The following is a 21,314-nucleotide window of genomic DNA, read 5'->3' on the forward strand; positions in this document are numbered from 1 at the left end:
AAGGAGATGCACAGGCGATGGATAAACCACCTGTAAATGTTACCGAAAGTAAGTGGACTGTAAACGCCAGCTATAGACAAAACAGGGTTTGAAATTACCCTCCCAAGCTGCATTCACTTCTTCCTCACGAAGCAGTTTGACAACTGTCAGCAGCACTTCCTGTGTATTGTACGTTCACTTCCCCTCTGATTCACTGTTTGTAAAAGTGTTTTATAGCTTGCAAATGTGTTTTTATTTTTGTACATTTGTTTTGATTTTCTCGCCCAACGTATTTAGATGATCTGCACATCATTGCACTCTACTAATACTATTATGAGTTCAGGCAACCACACTTAAATAATCACACGTAGTCCTCTTCCGTACTTCCACACTCACCTTCCAGCAGGATAATGGAGAAGTCCTGGGCAGTTTGGCCTTTGCGGGTAGCAAAGCACTGGTAGGCACCTGAGTGCCTCTTCTGGGCTGCATTGATGAACAGTGTCTCGTTGTGGGCGCCCTGGATAGAGAAGTGCTGGTCAGGAAGCACGGGTTCTGTGTTACGGAACCAGGACACTGTGAAGTGAGGAGACCCTTGTACGGCACAAGAGAGGATCACTGTGCTGCTGATACCCGTCTTCAAGTTCTTAGGAGAGAGGGTGACCCTCAGAGGCTCTGGGGAGACAAGAACAGAAAGACGAATGACCACCAGCACTCAGCCAGCCAAAAGAGTCACGAGTCAGATTGTGTACACAGTGACTACTTACGTTTTAAATTGTGATAATATTGATGTAGCTAAACTATATATGGCTCATTTAATATGATTGCTGAATATATGATGACACATTATATGATTAATATACGTTATCTATTGAGTTTCAAAACATTTTCATCAAATTTGCTTGTGTGTCCTGGGGTGTTCGTGTGGTTGTCGTATGGTGATAGACATGAGCAGTGGCAGTGGATAAGGGCTCTTCATTTCCTGACAAACATCAAGCCAAAATTACTGTCTGTTCACTTGCTCCTTTCAGTCAAATTCAGTCAAAATTCTGCATTTTACTGATCAATGATAAATGGATAGGGCAATGGGCAAAGGAAAAACCAGACAAAGAAAGTGGAGAGACAGAAAGAGAGAAGAGGCTCACACTGAAAGGTTTAAAGTAAAAAAAGTTACATTCAAGAAGACGGCAAGTGAAAAAAGCAATATATTTAAAGCTTAGAAGCTCAGAATCTTAGTCAATGACTGGTCTTCCTGTTAGATAAGAGATTACTTTCAAATGCGGTGCCAGAAGATCATTAATGACATACCGTGACCACAGAAAAGGAAAAATAGATAATATTTTGAATATCTTTCCAGTAAATGTTCAAGACTCAAAGTCTCTGTTTTTTAAGTCAAGGATTAAAACCTGTTTGTTTAGTTCATCTTCTGTCAGATAAAAGGTGCAGGGGTTAATGGACACAAAGAATCTGAGATGTCTGTGCTACCTCTAAATATACTTTATAAACACAGCTGTTAACACACTCAGAACACTGCAGCAAACTCGTTAGAACGGTGTACCTCTGCACTTATATGGCCCTGTCTCCTCTTATTGCTCTTTCTTTGTGTTGCTCCAGTGTTGACCAGAGAAGGGTGGGTTTCCTCTCAAGGTTTCTTCCTAATGCTCTGAGGGAAAACTCCCCATCAGCTTGCTTTCTAACAACATCAGTTGTAAAAATGACTTCATTAATTAAACTAAACAGACATTGTCCTAATGAAGTAAATGTCTGCAAAACAGCAGTAATAAAGACTCTAGACAAACGTACTATGATATAATGGTGATACAGTGGTATTCAAATTAATCTCCAAACATGGCACTTAAATGATTTCCTGTGTGATTCCTTTACAGTAATGACAGTAATGCCAAATGTTTACGGACACATCTTATGCCTGTTGAACCAGTCCCATACAGACACTAATAACTGACACTGGGTTCACTACCAGTCTACCGTGTGGTCAATGAGAAGAAATTAAAACTCTTTGTGACCCACTTAGGTGAGCACTAGTCTAAGTGCTCACTGTAACACACTGTTTTTGAGCTTATTCTGCGATTCTGCGCCTGTCTATACAGTACACACTGGTTATTATTGGACAGTCCTGGCTGCATAAAGAGCAGAGAGTGTGCCAGCAGTGCTGCAGCAACAGTTTAGAGGCAGAGCTGCACTTCCTCACACAGTGCGAAAGTTCAAAGAGTTACAGGATGATTACTTTAAACAGTTTCTGAAAATCCATCACTCTGCTGACCACTAACTGGCCCTTCTTTTAGAACAGAGAGACAGCAGCACTCAGGCAGCATGGTACGCTCATCCTGCCACTAAGTGACCTAAACACACACACACACACACAAAGAGAGAGAGAGAGAAGGGGGGGGGGGGGTGGAGAGACATGCATAAGTATGAAAGGAGAGAAAATGTCAGTGAGCAATAAGGCAGCTGGTGTTATGTGCTGTGGGCTTACTGTATGTGTGTGTGTGTGTGTGTGTGTGTGTGTGTGTCTGTGTGTACACCATCTTTCCTGCTTGCCCTGTCAAAGACTGTGTGAGCACACTGGCATGATGTGCCCACTGGCTAAACGTCCAAATGTCCAACCCACCACCCCCTCTCCATGGTCCGCCCTCTATTCTTTACCATTGGATCTCTAGCGAAGGGAACCCCTCCAACTCTGTGTATATACACACACACACACACACACACACAACTAAGGGTTTAGTAAAGAGGTGGTGTGGTGGGGGCTGAGGAAAACCTTCTTGTCCCCTTACATCTCTTTCTCTCACGGGCAGTCAGGAGGTGACACAGGTCGACCAGCCTGCCAGCATCACTTAGAAACCAGACTACATTTATTTTCTCTCTCTCTCTCTCTCTCTCTCTCTCTCTCTCTCTCTCTCTCTCTCTCTCACACACACACACACACACACACCACACTCTCTTTCTGTCTCTGTTTATAGATAAACACTATGAAAAATCAATTTGAGATGTTCTGTTTTCATTTTGATTTAGTTTCAAAGACCAACACACCTTTGTGTCCATCTCAATGTACTTTCCTCCTCTCTTTTTTTCTCTCTTGTCTGTTTCCTTTACCTCTTGTTTTGTGTAATTTTGGTGAGACATGCTCATGTGTTTTAGGCCGGTGGAGCCTGAGGAGCACTGAATACACAAAAACTCCTGTTTTCTCAGAGATGTAAAAGGGCAACAAACCAAGGCAGTCATTACTCGTTCTTTTACAGGATCAGAGACGTAATGAGAATTCATATTTTCCACATTAAAAATCCATACAATATTTTTATTGGTCAAAAACATCTCTGACCTCGTGCGGGACACTGATTACCAGCTGGTCATTTTACTGAAATCATTTTCAACCTTATATTTGTGAACTGTAAACCACTTTCAATACTGGAAAACTGTAATTGTGTAGATCTTTGGACTACTTCATAAAATGTTATCTTTCCAGGAAGCATTTTTAGCACAGCATCAGAATCTTTGTCGCTGTAATTTACAGAAACTAAAACATCAAAATCAACTCTTTCTGGTATTATTATTTCAATGAGTTAAATCATGTTCATTTAACTCAGCTCTTTAACTCAGAATTGTACTAGAAGCAGATCTGGAAAACAATGATCTACAACTCACCAACCATCCTTTGGAAAGCCTTGGAGACGTCTTTTAAAATAAAAGTTTGTTTCCTAACACAGTGACGTTAGTTTTCAATATGGAATAATTGATGAAATAATTCTGTACAACTGTCATAGTCATAATCAGCCAAAACATGTGTGGATTTGCAGTACACAGTACAGCAATGATAGGAATGTGTCAGCTTTCTGCTGTAGTCTTCTCCGCTTCTGTGTGTTCATGTCATTCCCTGTGTTCTGTCTTTTTAATTCCTTTTTGTGTTCCTCTCCTGTCCTTCCCCTAGAGCCACGCCTCTTCATCTTGTGACTCACCCTGGTGTTCCTTATCTGTCAGGGTTTATAAGCCCTGTCCTCAGTCTCGGGGTTGTTGGCCATTTGTGGTAAATGGTCTGTTTGTGCGCTGTTATCACTTGTTCCTTGTTTTTCCTTGTTGTTAACACTCAGTCTTTGTGTTTGTGGATTTTTGTGGTTCTCTGTGTTTTCTGAGTTTCACTCTCCTTTGTTCCTTGCTTCATGGTTTCTCTGTATCTTTCTGCGTTCTTTGGATACTCTCAGTCTCCATTTAGTTTCTACCTTCCATACTACTCGTCTCCTCTGTCTCACCTGCTGCTTGTTTCAGTTTTAGTCTTTCTTTCCTAGTGTTCCCTCACTTTATGTTCCTCTCTGGTCTTGTTAATTACTGATTTGTCAGCTCCCTCATAGTTTTATTAACCCTTGGTTGTTTTATCTTTTGTTTTTCTGTGTCGTTTTATACTTCAGCCATTCTCCATTGTTAATATTTTTAGTTAAATAAATGCTTTCTTGTCCCTCCACATTACATGGCAATATGCTCTGAGATGATTTCATGTTAACATTTAGGGTGTATCTGAAATGTACCATGTCAGTTTTCATTACACACTTCTAAGGTAGAGGCAGAGATGTTCACAAGTCTGCAAGTCCAAGTCGAGTCTCAAGTCTCTCATCACGAGTCCAAGTCGAGTCTCTCATCACGAATCCAAGTCGAGTTTCTCATCACATGTCCAAGTTGAGTCTCTCATCACGAGTCCAAGTCGAGTCTCTCATCACATGTCCAAGTCGAGTCTCTCATCACGAGTCCAAGTCTCTCATCATGAGTCCAAGTCAAGTCTCTCATCACGAGTCCAAGTCGAGTCTCAAGTCTCTCATCACGAGTCCAAGTCGAGTCTCTCATCACATGTCCAAGTCGAGTCTCTCATCACGAGTCCAAGTCAAGTCTCTCATCACATGTCCAGGTCGAGTCTCTCATCACGAGTCCAAGTCAAGTCTCTAATCACGAGTCCAAGTCAAGTCTTTCATCATGAGTTCAAGTCGAGTCTCAAGTCTCTCATCACGAGTCCAAGTTGAGTCTCTCATCACGAGTCCAAGTCGAGTCTCAAGCCTCTCATCATGAATCCAAGTCGAGTCCCATTGTCTCTCCTCACTAGTCCAAGACGAGTCTCTCATCACATGTCCAAGTTGAGTCTCTCATCACGAGTCCAAGTCGAGTCTCAAGTCACTCATCACAAGTCCAAGTCGAGTCTCAAGCCTCTCATCATGAGTCCAAGTCGAGTCTCTCATCACGAGTCCAAGTCAAGTCTCAAGTCTCTCATCACGAGTCCAAGTCAAGTCTCAAGTCTCTCAACACAAGTCCAAGTCGAGTCTCTCAACACAAGTCCAAGTCGAGTCTCTCATCACGAGTCCAAGTCGATTCTCTCATGACAAGTCCAAGTCAAGTATCTCTTCACGAGTCCAAGTCGAGTCTCTCATCATGAGTCAGAGTCAAGTCTCAAGTGTCTCATCACGAGTCTAAGTCGAGTCTCTCATCACGAGTCTAAGTCCAGTATCAAGACTCTCATCACAAGTCCTAGTCAAGTCTCTCATCATGAGTCCAAGTCGAGTCTCAAGTCTCTCATCACGAGTCCCAGTCAAGTCTCTCATCATGAATCCAAGTTGAGTCTCTCATCACGAGTCCAAGTCAAGTCTCTCATCACGAGTCCCAGTTAAGTCTTTCATTACGAGTCCATGTCGAGTCTCAAGTCTCTCATCAGGAGTCCAAGTCAAGTCTCTCATCACGGGTCCAAGTTGAGTCTCAAATCTCTCATCATGAGTCCATGTCAAGTCTCTCATCACGAGTCCAAGTCAAGTCTCTTATCATGAGTCCAAGTCGAGTCTCAAGCCTCTCATCACAAGTCCAAGTCAAGTCTCTCATCAAGAGTCCATGTTGAGTCTTAAGTCTCTCATCACGAGTCCCAGTCAAGTCTCTCATCATGAGTCCAAGTCGAGTCTCAAGTCTCTCATCACGAGTCCCAGTCAAGTCTCTCTGCATGAGTCCAAGTTGAGTCTCAAGTCTCTCATCATGAGTCCAAGTCGAGTCTCAAATCTCTCATCACGAGTGCATGTTGAGTCTCTCATCACGAGTCCAAGTCAAGTTGCTCATCCCAAGTCCAGGTCAAGTCTCTCATCACGAGTCCAAGTCGAGTCTCAAATCTCTCATCACGAATCCAAGTCGAGTCTCTCATCACGAGTCCAAGTCGAGTCTCAAGCCTCTCATCCATCGGGCAACTTAAACCTAGGAACATCTGGAAGACCAGAATCTGAGGACATAGCTATAAAGTCCTGGTTTAACGATGAATTCAGAAACATATATTTTTACAATATAAATAAACAATCCAACAGAATCTCATTCCAATGAAACGCTTTTCTCTCTGTTTCTCATTCCGTCCCTCCTTCTCCCCCCCTCTACTCACCGATCACATTGAGGTGCCCTGTGACCTCTTTGGAGCCAAAGCTGTTGGTGACCTCGCAGATGTAGTTGCCCGAGTCCTCCAGGCGAAGGTCGCTGATGGTGAGGCCTGTGAGACGACGGGTCCAACGGGAATCAGCCGGCAATGGCCTCCCGTCTTTCAGCCAGCGGATGGTGGGATTAGGGTAGCCCGAGGCGATGCAGGGGAGCTCAATGCTACGGCCAACCTGCACCTCACCTGACTGGAAGCTGTCCATCACTGAGGGCGTGGACTCTGTAGGGTCTGGAGAGAGGAGGAAAACATGAGCATCATTTTACAAGCAGCTTCACAATGCCCTAAACCTTTCAAACATCAATTAAAATCTTCCACATCGGTACTGAGATGACAAAATTAATTCACAGTGTTGTTAGAAGAAAAAAAATCCTCTATTTAATCACAGGTGGAATTTCTTTAAGAAGCAATTACTAGAAAAATGGATGTCATTATTTAACATATCCTTTGGATTAAGCTCTGTTTGGACCACTCCAAAAGGCATGTTTTGTTATTGTAAGCCATTCTGTTTTACTCTAGTACGCTTTAGTCTTTTCAATTAGGGGCAACAAGTAGGCGCTGTTACACATGTCCAGCCTCCTGTGGTCCCTGCCTTAGTTCACGGTCTGTGAGGGGCTTGGTGTGTTACGTGTTTACAGGGAACATTTACAAACATGTTGCTAAACAATTTAATATAAACTGTAAACAGGGCTCGAACTGTTCATTTTAAGAGGGCACCTACTTTGCTTTTGTTGATTTTTTTATGCTCTAACTGTCCTGAAGCAACTCATCCATTATTAATACAAAATCAGCAAAACATTTCCCAATCAGCTTAATTAATCATTGTGATATATAAAGTCTAGGAGTACACACCTAGCACAGAGAGTCGAGCACCATTACTCTGTCTAGTCTCTCCACTGTACTTGTGCTTAGTGATGCAGCGGTATGTAGATAGTGCATCTTCTTTCTGCACATCTGATATGTAGAGGGCCCCATAAGATGTCAGGAAAAACCTGTTACCTGTGCAAACACAAAGAGAGGTAGAGGTCAATGCAGTGTCACCAAGACACAAAAAACTGGCTTACAAACACAATCTACACATACTCAGAAAACATACACAGAGACAAGTCTTTGAAATCCTTGAGATGTTTAATTAGTAGACCATTGAATTCTATGTGAGCGGCACAGTGGCACAACAGACTGACTGTCTGTGAGGAGTGTGGTGTGTTCTCCCTGTGTCTGTGTGGGTTTCCTCTGGGTGACTGTCTGTGAGGAGTGTGGTGTGTTCTCCCTGTGTCTGCGTGTGAGTGTTTGAGTGAACGTGTGAGTGTGTGTCGCCCTGTGAAGGACTGGTGCCCCCTCCAGTGTGTGTTCCCACCTTGCACCCAATGATTCCAGTTAGGCTCTGGACCCACTGCGACCCTGAACTGGATAAGGGTTACAGACAATGAATGAATGAATGAATGAATGAATGAATGAATTCCATGTTTCAGAAAGTCATAAAAACTCCAAACCAACAATTTAGTACATTTTTAAAAATAAGCAATGCAACAGCAAGCTCAACAACATTAAAAGGCCTGGAAGATGATTGCTAAAGTAGATTACTGTTTCCTCGTTAAGGAAAAAGCCTTTCACAGTATTTAGCCAAGCACACACTCAAAGAGGCAGATCACTGTCAAAGTCTACAACCAAGAGAAACCTTCAAGAATCTAAATAAAAATAATGTTAATTCTGTATAACTTTGCTATAGAACATCCAGAAAAGCCTGAACAGTTTTGGAACAGGGCACTCAGAAACCAACATCAGCTTATATGAGTATCACTGGTGTTTACTGATGATGGGACTAGTGATACAGGTAGCAGGGTGAATCTGGAAATGTAAAGAACTGTAGTTCACTCACAGATTCAGCCAAATGCTAAAAAGCAGATAAACGGATAAAGAGTCACAAGCTTCTTAAGGCATTTTAAAAAATAAGCAATGAAATGGAAGAGTCAGTCACCAGTCCTCTCTCCAAGCATGTTTTTTTTCACAGACTGAAAGGAATAATGAAGACAGAAAGACCTATAAACAAGCAGCAACTGAAGGCGACTGAACTAAAGCAACGTTTGGTAACGTCTAGACTATAGACTGGCATTGACTGCAAAGGAGCAGGAAACATTCCTTAGGCATTTTCCATTATAAACACCCTTCTGGAAAAGTTAATAAATTTGGATTAATTATGAAATTCATTGTATTTGAAACTAGAGTCTGTGTTAATAAATTTCCAGTGTGTCCCCTTTTGTTTTGTAAATATTAATTAAAAAACATATATTAAAGAAAAATACTTGCAAATGCAGTTGTTAAAATAAACCAAGTAGATATATAACGATAAAATTATCAGTGATTTTACAATTTAATTTATAGGTTGTACAAGGCTTTTTAAAGCACTTTGGGATCAATTCATTATGTGAAAATTAACAAATAATAAATACTGAATCTCATTTTAAGCATTTTAAAATATATTTTAGGGAACAAAAGGTGATTCTCAAAGCAGCTTCTGTGACATCTTTCTCAAAATTGTATTTACAAAGGAGATGTGCATTGTGTTTTCAGTTTTTCTGGACAACAATAACAACAGCAAAGTATGTCAGTGTGTGAGAGCAGTAAGCCAGACTGCATGAGTGTGTCAGTGTGTCCCAGTTTCTGCTGGCTGGACACATGTACTTGCCGCATATCACATTTATCAGGGCTAAGATACACATGCATGAGTTTATTGTCATCTCTAAACAAACATAATACAGTTATTTCTATTTACAACACACATACATCTTAGTGGTTAACTGTCAGTTTGTTTCTCTGAAGAATGTCTTCCTTTAGCCTGTTCATTGATGGCCAAGGATCTCACAGAATCATCACTAAGATATTATCAGTGACCCTGACACTATAGTGGTAGGTAGTATGGCTGTCGCGGTGAAAGAACGTCCTGTGCAGTGTTTTATCAGGGCTCCACAGTGCGATGTGTGATATTACCGTCCCAAATTACTCCATTCATCCTGATTCTAGTGCTACGCTCCTCACTTTCACCTGGGACCGGCCCGAACTTTGCCTTTTGAGGCTGCTCCATGACTCGGTGCTAAAGGCAGTTAGGCTTCGATAGCTGGATTATAGGAAGCTAGGTGAAACTCAAATTCACATTTCCGTATTTCACAGCGACTTTTCTGGCACAGATTTTGCATACTGCCTCGTCTGAATTTCCTTTCTCTCCCTTTTCATTTGGTTGCAAACTAAAATGTTCCCAAACTGGCGAAGCTGCATTTGGTTTTGCGAGACTACGTTTTCCTCCGAGTGACTGTCTGTGAGGAGTGTGGTGTGTTCTCTCTGTGTCTGCGTGGGTTTCCTCCGGGTGACTGTCTGTGAGGAGTGTGGTGTGTTCTCCCTGTGTCTGCGTGGGTTTCCTCCGGGTCACTGTCTGTGAGGAGTGTGGTGTGTTCTCTCTGTGTCTGCGTGGGTTTCCTCCGGGTGATTGTCTGTGAGGAGTGTGGTGTGTTCTCCCTGTGTCTGTGTGGGTTTCCTCTGGGTGCTCCGGTTTCCTCCCACGCTCCAAAAACACACATTGGTAGGTGGATTGGCAACTCAAAAGTGTCCGTAGGTGTGAGTGTGTGAGTGAATGTGTGAGTGTGTGTCGCCCTGTGAAGGACTGGCGCCCCCTCCAGGGTGTGTTCCCATCTTATGCCCAGTGATTCTGGGTAGGTTCTGGACCCACCGCCACCCTGAACTGGATAAGGGTTACAGACAATGAATGAATGAATAAATAACTGATAATTGGAACTGATAAAACCTGACCATTAGTGTAGATAGGTTTAGAGAAAAAAAAAAGCAACCAGTAGGTGTACCTTAATTTCCGTACTTAGTGATAGGAGAGAACCTGTAAACTATAGGAGAAGTAAGTCATGGTATGTGTGTGTGTGTGTGTTCTCTCAGTGAAAGATTGCAGTCGATACCTTTTATGGCTCTATTGCTTCATCCAAAGCAGATTTATTAAAGCAGAGTGGACAGGCTTTGCTCCCCAACACACACAGACACTCAATCACTCTAACAAGCTGCTCACACAAACTCCTACACACACCCTGAATAGTTGTTTCACACGCTCACAGTACCTCAACATAAAAATATAAAGCTACATAAGGTAAAACACACAAAATATGTCAGTAAAAACTTCATAAAAAGCATTTACTTCTCCATATTTTAATGAATATAATGAATGGGTGGAAGGTGTATGGGAGCGTGAGCATGCGTAACTCTGTGGATGTGGGGAGCGTGCGCATGGGTATTGTTGTCATGCTGAGTGTTAGGCCTGGCAAACTGTAATTTGAGAGTCGGCCCTCACGCTCCAACCTGCGTATTAAGTCTTACAGGATAATATGCACTTGGCGACGTTAAACCTCGACAACATCAGCGCAAAGCTGTCACAACACTTCACCCAGAGTGAGAGACCAAGGGGTGCGAGGGAGGGAGGGACCGAGGGAGGGAAACAAGAGAGAAGAAAAATGGAAAGACGCAGCTACAAAGAGGTAGAGAAGTGGCTGCAAGAGGACTACATACAAACGGAGATTTGATCGCTATTATCTTGAAAATAGACACCAGCTTCTAAGACAAAGCAAAGACTTAGAGGTGAAATAGATAAAAAGAATGGGAAAATCTCTCCACTTCATCATGTATGTCAGTGTATATCTGTATTAGAGCGTATTCATCCACAGTCTAGTTACTAAAGTTTTATTTATATTTCAAATTTTTCCTTGAAGAAGAGTCCAAATAGAGGCAAGGGGCAAAATTCTAATATTACAATTTTACACTGTGCAATATATTAAGATGGTACTGAGAACAAATAAAATATAAAAACTAGTAAAGACTAGCATGATTTTTTTGATGGAGTGTCTTACTACACTACATCAACACCCTAATTAAACAGAACATACTCAGAAACTCATCTGGAACTGTACTGAACAGGGCCTTTGCTACAGAGGAAGGATTAGGGGTTAAACTTTAAACAGTGGGGTGGGGTGGAGGGGGTGTCCAGGGGTAATTGCCTCATAGCAGCAAATAGGTACAAGAAAAGCAAAGCCACAAAGTTACTTACAGTAGCAGGCCCCACATAGGCTTAAATACTGAGAATACAGACTGCTACAGTCAATGTGCAATTGTTCTATAGTTTGTAGCTCTGTTTAATAACCTGGAGATCTGAATGTGACATATTACAGCAGAAACAGTTCTCTATTAAATTTTTATTTATTTTCACATAAGGAAATAATACAAATCAATTTTTTTAAATCAATTTTATTATTATTATTAATATTATTATTATTATTACTATTACAAGAGCCAATTAAAACAAATTAACCTGTAAATAAATCCTCTCTGCCATGTAAACAGTTTCTTTTTTTCAGGAAACCCTAAGCCTAGCTTATCTTATTAAAACAAGCTCAATCTACATTCTGTACGGATATAAGAGCAGAATGGCTCCTCGGCTTCGTTGCGAAATGAAAAACAGAACTCTCAAGCTGTTGAGCTGCGGGAATCCTATAACATGAAAAAACAGGAAAACATTTCACAATTAAAACTACAGCAACTGGTCTCCTCAGTTCCCAAACATTTACAGAGTGATGTCAAAAGAAAATCTGATGCAACACAATAGATATGAACCTGTTACAACATTTTTGGAACGTGTTGCTGGCATCACATTTAAAAAGGGCTTATATTTATTCATTCATTCATTCATTGTCTGTGACCCTTATCCAGTTCAGGGCGGCGGTGAGTCCAGAGCCTACCCGGAATCACTGGGAGCAAGGCGGGAAAAGACCCTGGAGGGGGCGCCAGTCCTTCAAAGGGCGACACACACTCACATATTCACACACACACTCACACCTACGGACACTTTTCAGTCTCCAATCCACCTACCAACGTGTTTTTGGAGCGTGGGAGGAAACCGGAGCACCCGGAGGAAACCCACACAGACACAGGGAGAACACACCACACTCCTCACAGACAGTCACCCGGAGGAAACCCACGCAGACACAGGGAGAACACACCACACTCCTCACAGACAGTCACCCGGAGCGAGACTTGAACCCACAACCTCCAGGACCCTGGATCTGTGACAGAGACACTACCTGCTGCTCCACTGTGCCGCAGCTAATATTTAGAAAAAATAACTGAAAACAATAAATATTTTTATTTTCAATATTTAAAATACTGTCTTTGTAATATTTTCTAATAATGTTGGGTTTCATTTACACACATAATAATCGCATTTTGATTTGTTTACAATTTGCAGTCTTTGATTTGTATAATAATGCAATTTTTTGATGGCAGAGGAAGAAGAAGAGAGAAAGAAAATTTTATATATATATATATATATATATATATATATATATATATATATATATATAGAGAGAGAGAGAGAGAGAGAGAGAGGGAGTGGGGGAGAGACAGGCCATACTCAGACAATTCCCACATCTCCTTGCAAAAAGCTCCATTTGGGACTAGAGATCAATTCTTGTGTGCTCTGCCTTTGCCTTGAGGTGTGTGTGTGTGAGTGTGTATGTGTGTGTGTAAGGATTAGGAGAGGGGCATGTAAGGTTCCCCCATTTAAACACACAACACAGACACACACACACACACACACACTTTGCTCTGTTAGTCCAACAGTCTGTAGAGTGGGCAGCCTGGGGCATCATGTCAGAGGAAAAGAGAAGAAATGTTGCAATTGGGATTTATATGTTGGGCATGGCAGCCTTCTAGTCACATCTCACTCTACACTTATGTCTAGTGGCCAGAAAAGCACATAAATAGACAAACATAAGCAAACAAAGTGAACAGGAAAAGGCGGTGTTTATATGAGAATGGTTTTACGTGGCGTTACACGACCAGGCCTCTCTCTGTCATTTGTATTAAAGCAAAAGAAATGCTGCAGATTTAGTAGCAGCAGGAGAAATAAAATCCCTGTAAACGAACAAATAGAAGAAGAAGTCGGAGAATAAAACAACAGGAAGAGGGGAGGGTGTGAATGTAAGAATGGCAAAATGCTGGGTTGTGGGGATGGGCTGTATGGTGGCACAGAAGAGAGAGGGAGAGAGAGAGAGAGAGAGAGGAACTAAAATGACAGAAATATGACAGTCAGGGAGATGGTGAAAATCCTGGATGAGTAAGGAGAAAAAAAAGAACAGGCTATGGAAGGAAGGGAAGGGAATTTTAGAAATAGAATAAGGGAGAGGGAGAGTCTGGGTAGAGGAAGGGGATGGGTGTGGGCTGGCATTTCAGGGTTGCTGGAGCTCGGATTTGTTCTTGGAGCTCCTATGCAAATGATGGTGCCGCCGCAATGTTAACGAGGGTGGCATTTCAAACTGTTCGCCCCATTACTTATTAATGTTCTGCGTCTCTCCTCCCCCCGCTTCCTCTCCAGTCTCGCTCTACTTTTCTCGCTCGCTCGCTGTTGCTAGGGCCCCTGCGCTCACGTGACGTGGGTTAGGGGGCGCTGCAGTGCCATGTGCACAGATGGAGGAAGAGATGTAGAGGGAACGAGCGAGGGTGGGATGGCTGAAAAGCTTGTGCATTAAACAGAGCGACTTATTAATACTCATTTGTTCATTAAGGGCGAGCATGGAGAGCCTGGCACATGGCGGCGGCCGGGTGACAGCTCTGATTGGCAAGGAACGGTACCCTGTGCCATTTCGGAGCATATTATGCGACGGTAACGACAAAGAGGTGAAATAAACAACAGAGATGTGCCAATCAAAGGAGAGAGAATGAGAAAATTGAGAATGAGAGAAAGAGAAAGCGGGGGGTCGAGATCGAGATTGACAAAGCGATAACAAGAACTTAAAGTCCATCAGAGGTAGGACATAGATATTGTGGGCCACAAAAAAACAGAAAGAAGACCCTACCATTGCATAAATGTACAGAACACATACACAATCCATGTTTAAGCAGAATTCCATATCATTTTCCTTAGCACCATTTCTGTTAGGCTGTGTACGCAAGAGAGCTTTGCCGTGGCACCGAGGCAGATGCTAATGTGAGCTAGGTGATCTCTGCGTGATGTATGCAATTAATACGGCCTCTCCTACCTCATTAGGACACCATTCACCCAACAGGGATATGCTATATTCACCCATTCACTTGAAGAAACAGCCAAATCTCTCGGTCTGTCTCCCTCTTTCTCTCGTTATACACAGGAAAAATCATTGGTTCATCTCTCTGTAGTGAACATTACATAAACATGCACTCTCCCACACACACACACACGCCGTACAGATGTGCGGGGTATAATCTAACACAGACACACATTCACCTTCTACACAAAGGGCAGGAGGTAAAGAATGCAAAGTGGGGAGAGATATAAACATAAACAAGTGTTAATCGTGACACAGACAAGTGTTTGTGTGCTGCACCTTCATGATTTCAGTGCTTGGTCAAGGTCAATGCAGGGTTAACCCTTCATTAATCTGCTTTTGAGATTGAAGACATGTGCACACTGACCTCTACCTCTCGATATATTCAACCAACACACAGCAATACATCACACTTCCTCGGTACATTACAGTCGGCCTCAAACTTTAATGACAAAGACTGGGAAGTGTATGTGTGTGTGTGAGAGAGAGAAAGTGAGAGAAAGAACACCAGATATATGAATAACAATCATATGGGGGCAGATGATTCCACTATATTTGCATGTGTATATGGGAAAAGGGTGTCAGCCCACATACTTGCATTTAGGGGCCCCACAAATAATGACACATCTAACAAACAAGTCTGCACTATGACTCATGCCCACTACAAGACACTACGCTCCTGGAACTACATACATGACATTTTTGTCTAAATTAATGAAACACAAAACCCACACTTGAGGCTAGATACAAAACCTTTGTTGTTACACACTGTGCTACACAAAACATGGCAAACCAGTAATGTGTCGGCTACACAAAAGCCTCCATAGGTGTGATTGTGTGGGTGAGGCTGTGATGCCCTGTGAGACACTGGCACCCACTTCAAGGTGTGCTCCTGCCTTGTGTGTGTCCTTCATGAAGCCTCAGCATGCTAGTATCTAGTGTAAACACACTACACTTATTGCACGTATTGATATTTAAGCCCTTCCACTGTCTCCAGGCGGTGCTCAGATTGTACTTCGCAGGCTTGTTTCATTCATATTTCCTTGGGATGCAGAATAATGTTTAGCTATTACCTACTGTATACTTTTACTGTAATTCTCAGGTACAAAACACAGAATTGTGAGTGTTCTCTGAATGCCCTGACTATGGAGGCCTGTACTATTGTTGGCACACACTGTCCTGCTACCCTCATAGACATGCCAATCACTGATTAGACACGAGTGCACACATCTTCCTGGTAGTGTGCAGCACTGGGGAGAGTGTGTTAACTGTGTGTGTTCGGTACTTGGAGTTCAGTATTAGTATTTAGAAGTCCGGGTAATAAATGTGTTTTTGATTTGAAAACCTTAAGCACAACAGTACCCCAGGGTCATGTTTTGTTATTTTTCACACTCCTGACTGCAGGGGTATGCACCCTGAATTTTTATTTACATTTTTGTAAAGATGATACAGCTAGTTTAAATTTAATTTAGATTTTTAATGAGCAAAAAAAAGGCAGCCTCACTAATCATTTGTTGAAGTACAGTGATTCATGAAATGGTGTTATGAAAATTACATTCATTTAAACATCACTGGTTTTCGACCAGTGAAATAGTGGATCATAGTCTGGCAGTCATTTATGATAATGGTACATCTCAGGGGTTAATGCTGGGTGGGTGACCCTACCTGTCTTGTATGTGTTGGGGGCATATGCAGGGTTTGTAAGCATTAGGGGGTGAAGGTAGAGTCAAGTAAAGGCACTCATTTCTTATTTTCTGCAGCTCAGGTGAGTGCCAGTTCAGATTTCCCGTTCCTCAGAGTCTCCACAGATTGAGTCCAGAACACAGTACAGTAATGAGCAGGATAATGGCAGAAGCAAACAAAGCCATATTTAATCTTCCTGATATACAGACATGCAAACTTCTTCATGCCATTATAGTGCAGCACTCTGGAGGAAACAGAATGGAGACATACACAAACAGGCTGATGTGGACATGTCAAAGCCATTAAATAGTAATGGAACATATGGTACGGAGTAACATAACCCAACCACATTAACACAGTACTGAGATCAGTACAGTACAAAAGGTAAGGAGATACTGCTAAAGGTATTATATGAAACCGTACACCAATTTTGCGTGTTGGCACTTCTTTGTAGTTCTGATGTACATCGGTATTGAAAAGAGGGTATTGAATACATTGCCCTACACCTGTATTAATATTGCACAACAAGGACAACATTTAGCCAATTCTGTACCTGCCAGCAGTACACATTAATCACACACAAAACAAGAGCTAAAAGAACATACAGCACACAGGCCCTGCCCTTTACCCTCTAGTGTTTGTGCCTTAGAGTTTGAGCAATAAATCATATATAAAAATATTCCTTTTTTTATCCTTACTGTAGCGCCATCAGAATATATCATGCCTTTAAATTAATAAACTACAATGAAGCATCTGAATCTGTATTAATCTATACATTTGTCCTTGGGGCGGCAGGTAGTGTCCCTGTCACACAGCTCCAGGGTCCTGGGGTTATGGGTTTGAGCCCCACTCCGGGTGACAGTCTGTGAGGAGCTTGGTGTGTTCTCCATTGGCGCTTTTCCACCAAAGAGGGAACAGCTCCAGTTTGCGAACTACGTTTGGAATCGTTCGGCACGTTTCCACTGACATAAACCGGTTCTCGAACCAGAAAAGTTAGTTCCCAGCTAGAACCAAAGAAAAGTAGGATCTTCAGCGTGAACCGTGACGTGGTGCATGGGCGTGTGGAGGGTCATTAACGCAAGAAAGAGCTCAGAGCCTCACACACAGCGTTATCTCCCGGTGGAGCTGGACGGGGTCATTTACAAAAGTTCATATAAATAAATAATAGGCAATAAAACAGGAACACGCTCTGTTTGTGTGTGTTTCTGGGGCTATGTTTGGAGCTACACTGTGAGCGTTGGTCAGAGCCACGGCTATGCAATGGTTAAGATTCTCCGCTGTTCATGAGCTCGGCAGGACGCCTCTGAACTCAACAACATTTACACAGTGTTATATCTCACTCTGATCTGACTCCACAGTAAACACAGAATAAAAAATGACTGTCATGACTCTGACAGTTTATCTGTGGCTCTGACACTGAATTCAGCCACAGCAGCGCCCCTCGCTGGTGAAGTATCCTCGGTTCCCCTCTAAACTTGTAGAAACGCTGGCTGCTTCACTGGAAAAAATCAAGGTTCCAAGAATCAGGAACAGAACCAGTTTAAGAACCAGAGTCATTTTGGTGTAAAAGCACTACCTGTGTCTGCGTGGGTCTCCTCCGGGTGACTGTCTGTGAGGAGTGTGGTGTGTTCTCCCTGTGTCTGCATGGGTCTCCTCCGGGTGAGTGTCTGTGAGGAATGTGGTGTGTTCTCTCTGTGTCTGCGTGGGTCTCCTCCGGGTGACTGTCTGTGAGGAGTGTGGTGTGTTCTCCCTGTGTCTGAGTGGGTTTCCTCCAGGTGACTGTCTGTGAGGAGTGCGGTGTGTTCTCCCTGTGTCTGCGTGGGTTTCCTCCAGGTGCTCCGGTTTCCTCCCACGCTCCAAAAACACACGTTGGTAGGTGGATTGGAGACTCAAAAGTGTCCGTAGGTGTGAGTGTGTGAGCGAATGTGTGACTGTGTGTTGCCTGGTGAAGAACTGTCGCCTCCTCCAGAGTGTGTTCCTGCCTTGCGTCCAGTGATTCCGGGTAGACTCCAGACCCACCGCCCCCCTGAACTGGATAAGGTTTACAGACAATGAATGAATAAATGAATGAATGAATTAATTACATTTAGTCTTTTTTTAACCAAGAAAAATGTGTCTGAGTCTCACAATAAAATAATAAGAGAGCACCTCATTATTATATTCAGGCTAAGCAGGCTAGCCTAGACCCAATTATTAAATAATATAAATCCATAGCTAGGTAAAGACACTTGACATTACTAATAAAAAATTAGTTTTCATTCAATAAAAACACCATACACCGTAGATCAATAACAACACCAGCATCATATCAGAGACTGGAATATGCTGATAGTGTACATTAGTCCCATCTCAAGTCCTTCACTACTTTCACCCAGCTCTCCTCTCACTTTCAGTTCTCTTTCTCAGTTGGAACTTGCAGCAGTGCAGGGTCCATGCCCTGATCTCTTTCTCTCTTATCTCTGTCCCCTCGCATTCTCCATTTTCTCATTGCTGTACACTTTGACCCCTACTTCCCCTCTTTTTATCCTCATTACCCATCCAGCACTCCCCTAACAAATGTCTTCCCTCCTCCCCTTCCCCATTCTCCTCTCATCTTTCTCTCTTTCCATCCTTCTCATCATTTGTGTGGTGCAATAGTTGGAGGAGAGTGGGTTTGTGGAGGACTAATTTGCTCATTAAAAAAGCATGCTTCACCGTCAAATGCCAGCTGCCACTCTCTCTCTCTCTCTCTCCTGCCCCCCCCCACCCCCACCCCAACAACATGAATGTGACACCCCTGTATTCTCCATTCTCCCTTGACCAAAACAGAAGAAAACAAGAAAAGACAGAAAAAGAAAAAACAACACCGGAAACACACAAGTGCCCAGCGTATAAAAATGGAAGTGCGCGGGTTGAAATAACCGGGAGACAAAGGAAAAAAAATCAAGTCCTGCCTCTGTTTCCATCCATTCCTTTTGTGCTTTATCCTAGTGATGGTTAAAGGCTTCTTCCACTCGCAGCTACCCTATTTACAATGGTCATAAATATTCAAGGGGTACAATGTGGGAGTGAGAGAAGGAGGGAGAGGAGGAGGACAAGAAGGCTGAAAAGAGGAAACAAGTACAGGAAGCAGGAGCCAGTGATTGGAGGGAAGTGAGTGAGGATGAGACAGAGAGGAAGAGATAAAGAAAGGGACTAGAGAGAAAAGAGGAGATATTCAGTAACTGCACTCTAACCTTGTCCCATCTGAGAGTGTGTAAGTGAAACAGGGACAAACATGGCAACAATTCTGCAATTCTGCAAAAAACATCAGTATCAAATCCACATACCAGAGCACTTAGTTATTCTTAGGTTTCTTGTTAAGCTGAAACAGGGAAATGCACCCGTAAAACCCAAGGTTCATGTCACAAAATACAATACTTGCTTTGCTTTATTCCATAAGGATGTGTTTTAGTTTTCAGTAGAAGAAGCACCAGTATTCAAATCAATCTAGAAACTAGCAGTGAAATGCTTTGATGATTATATATAAAACATAAAATTGAATTTATATGATAAAGAGAACAACAAGAAAAAAGAATACTAGGCAATCCTAGTTTAGCCGGTCCACCATTAGCCATATAGTCATTATCAGAGAGGTGTTTGTGTCATTTCAAAAACAGGAAAAGCCCAAAGTACATCCTCTTGTCATTGGAAGGTCTGGAGAAGCTTTGGTGCTTCTTATCAGTGTCTGTGTTTCCATGTGGTTTTTATTCTGTGATTGTGTTTTACAGAAAATATGGAGCAGGTAATAAATGCAGAATCGAAAAAAGAAGCACAAAGATTTGTTCATAAAATATAACACGGGCATCAGTGTTTTTCTTCTTCATTTTATTTAAAAATAAACACTAGACGATCTACCACCAAAGAACAAAGACCAAGAACATTTTGTTGATTTTAAAAATTACAATTACTTATTTATTCAGTGAAACAGGTTAAAGCACGTGAAGTTTAATGTGGCTGTGTGCAGCTCTATGGAGTTTTATAAACACACTGACGCCACAAAATGTCTCCCCACCACTTCCCCTTTACAATATTTCAGGCCACGACCCACACTCACGGGAAATAAGACAAATTCAGCAGTCCTCCTCTCTCTGTGAGATATAACACTGTGTAAATGTTGCAGAGTTCAGAGGCGTCCTGATGAGCTTGTGAACAGTGGAGAAACATAACTAGTGCAGAGCCAAACACAGCCCCAGAAACACACACAAACAGAGCGCGTTCCTGTCTTATTTCCTATTATTGATTTATATAAAACATTGTAAATGACAATGCTGTATTTGAGGCTCTGTGCTCTTTCCTGAGTTACTGACCATCCACACGCCCATGGACCACGTCATGTTTTGCGCTGAAGAACCTACTGTTCTTTGGTTCCAGCCGGGAACTAATTTTTCTGGTTTGTGAACCAGTTTATGTCGGTGGAAACGTGCCAAACAGTTCCAAATTTAGTTCATGAGCTGGAACCGGTCCCTCTTTGGTGGAAATTCTCTATGTGAAATATGGCTGAACTAACAGCAGAAGGTGAAATAATGTTCCTACTTTTGCATGGGCCTTTCAACATTAGGAGTGAGTCACTCAGTAAATAAGAGAAAGTGCAGCAATAATATAACTAAGGAAAACTATATTAAACAGAGATCTAATGAAATTAGAGTTCGAATACTGAAAATATTACTTGGGTTTCGTGGAGACACAAGAGGTGTTGAAAAACTATATCTGAAAAGACTATATTATTCTGTGTGATTCCTCTGACTATTACTGAGTCTGATGGGCCTCACTCAGCACAGCTCACTGTAAAGCACTACAGACTACAGTGAAACAATGTGGTATGAAATGTCTCAGCATTCACCGGGAAATGAGTGTCACTACTACCAAAGAATGCAGGCACATATTTCAGCAGTCAATCAGCAACTAGCATGTCTTGTTAGAAAGGTTCAAAGTATGCAAAGCAGGCAAGGGCTACCGGTGTCTGGTGTGTACCATTTCATCAAGAAATTTTTATAATTTCACACTGACAAACAGCAATGTTACTATATTTTTCCACATATTCCTCTGGTTCCATT

At 42.3% G+C, this 21,314-nt stretch overlaps 1 protein-coding gene across 5 annotated transcripts in view; it reads right to left on the minus strand.

The window, feature by feature from the left end:
- Positions 1-21,314, minus strand: part of dscaml1 (Down syndrome cell adhesion molecule like 1) — a 110,303-nt gene that overhangs the window by 30,231 nt on the left and 58,758 nt on the right. For all 5 annotated transcript variants that reach the window (XM_066676920.1, XM_066676909.1, XM_066676900.1 and 2 more), the window contains exons 4-6: positions 7,283-7,429; positions 6,383-6,661; positions 376-651 (exon numbers count right to left, since the gene is read on the minus strand). In XM_066676920.1, the coding sequence (XP_066533017.1) occupies positions 376-651; positions 6,383-6,661; positions 7,283-7,429 (702 nt within the window). The remainder of the gene's footprint in view (positions 1-375; positions 652-6,382; positions 6,662-7,282; positions 7,430-21,314) is intronic.

The sequence above is a fragment of the Hoplias malabaricus genome, chromosome 1, assembly GCF_029633855.1.
Source record: "Hoplias malabaricus isolate fHopMal1 chromosome 1, fHopMal1.hap1, whole genome shotgun sequence".
Taxonomy (NCBI): Eukaryota; Metazoa; Chordata; class Actinopteri; order Characiformes; family Erythrinidae; genus Hoplias; species Hoplias malabaricus.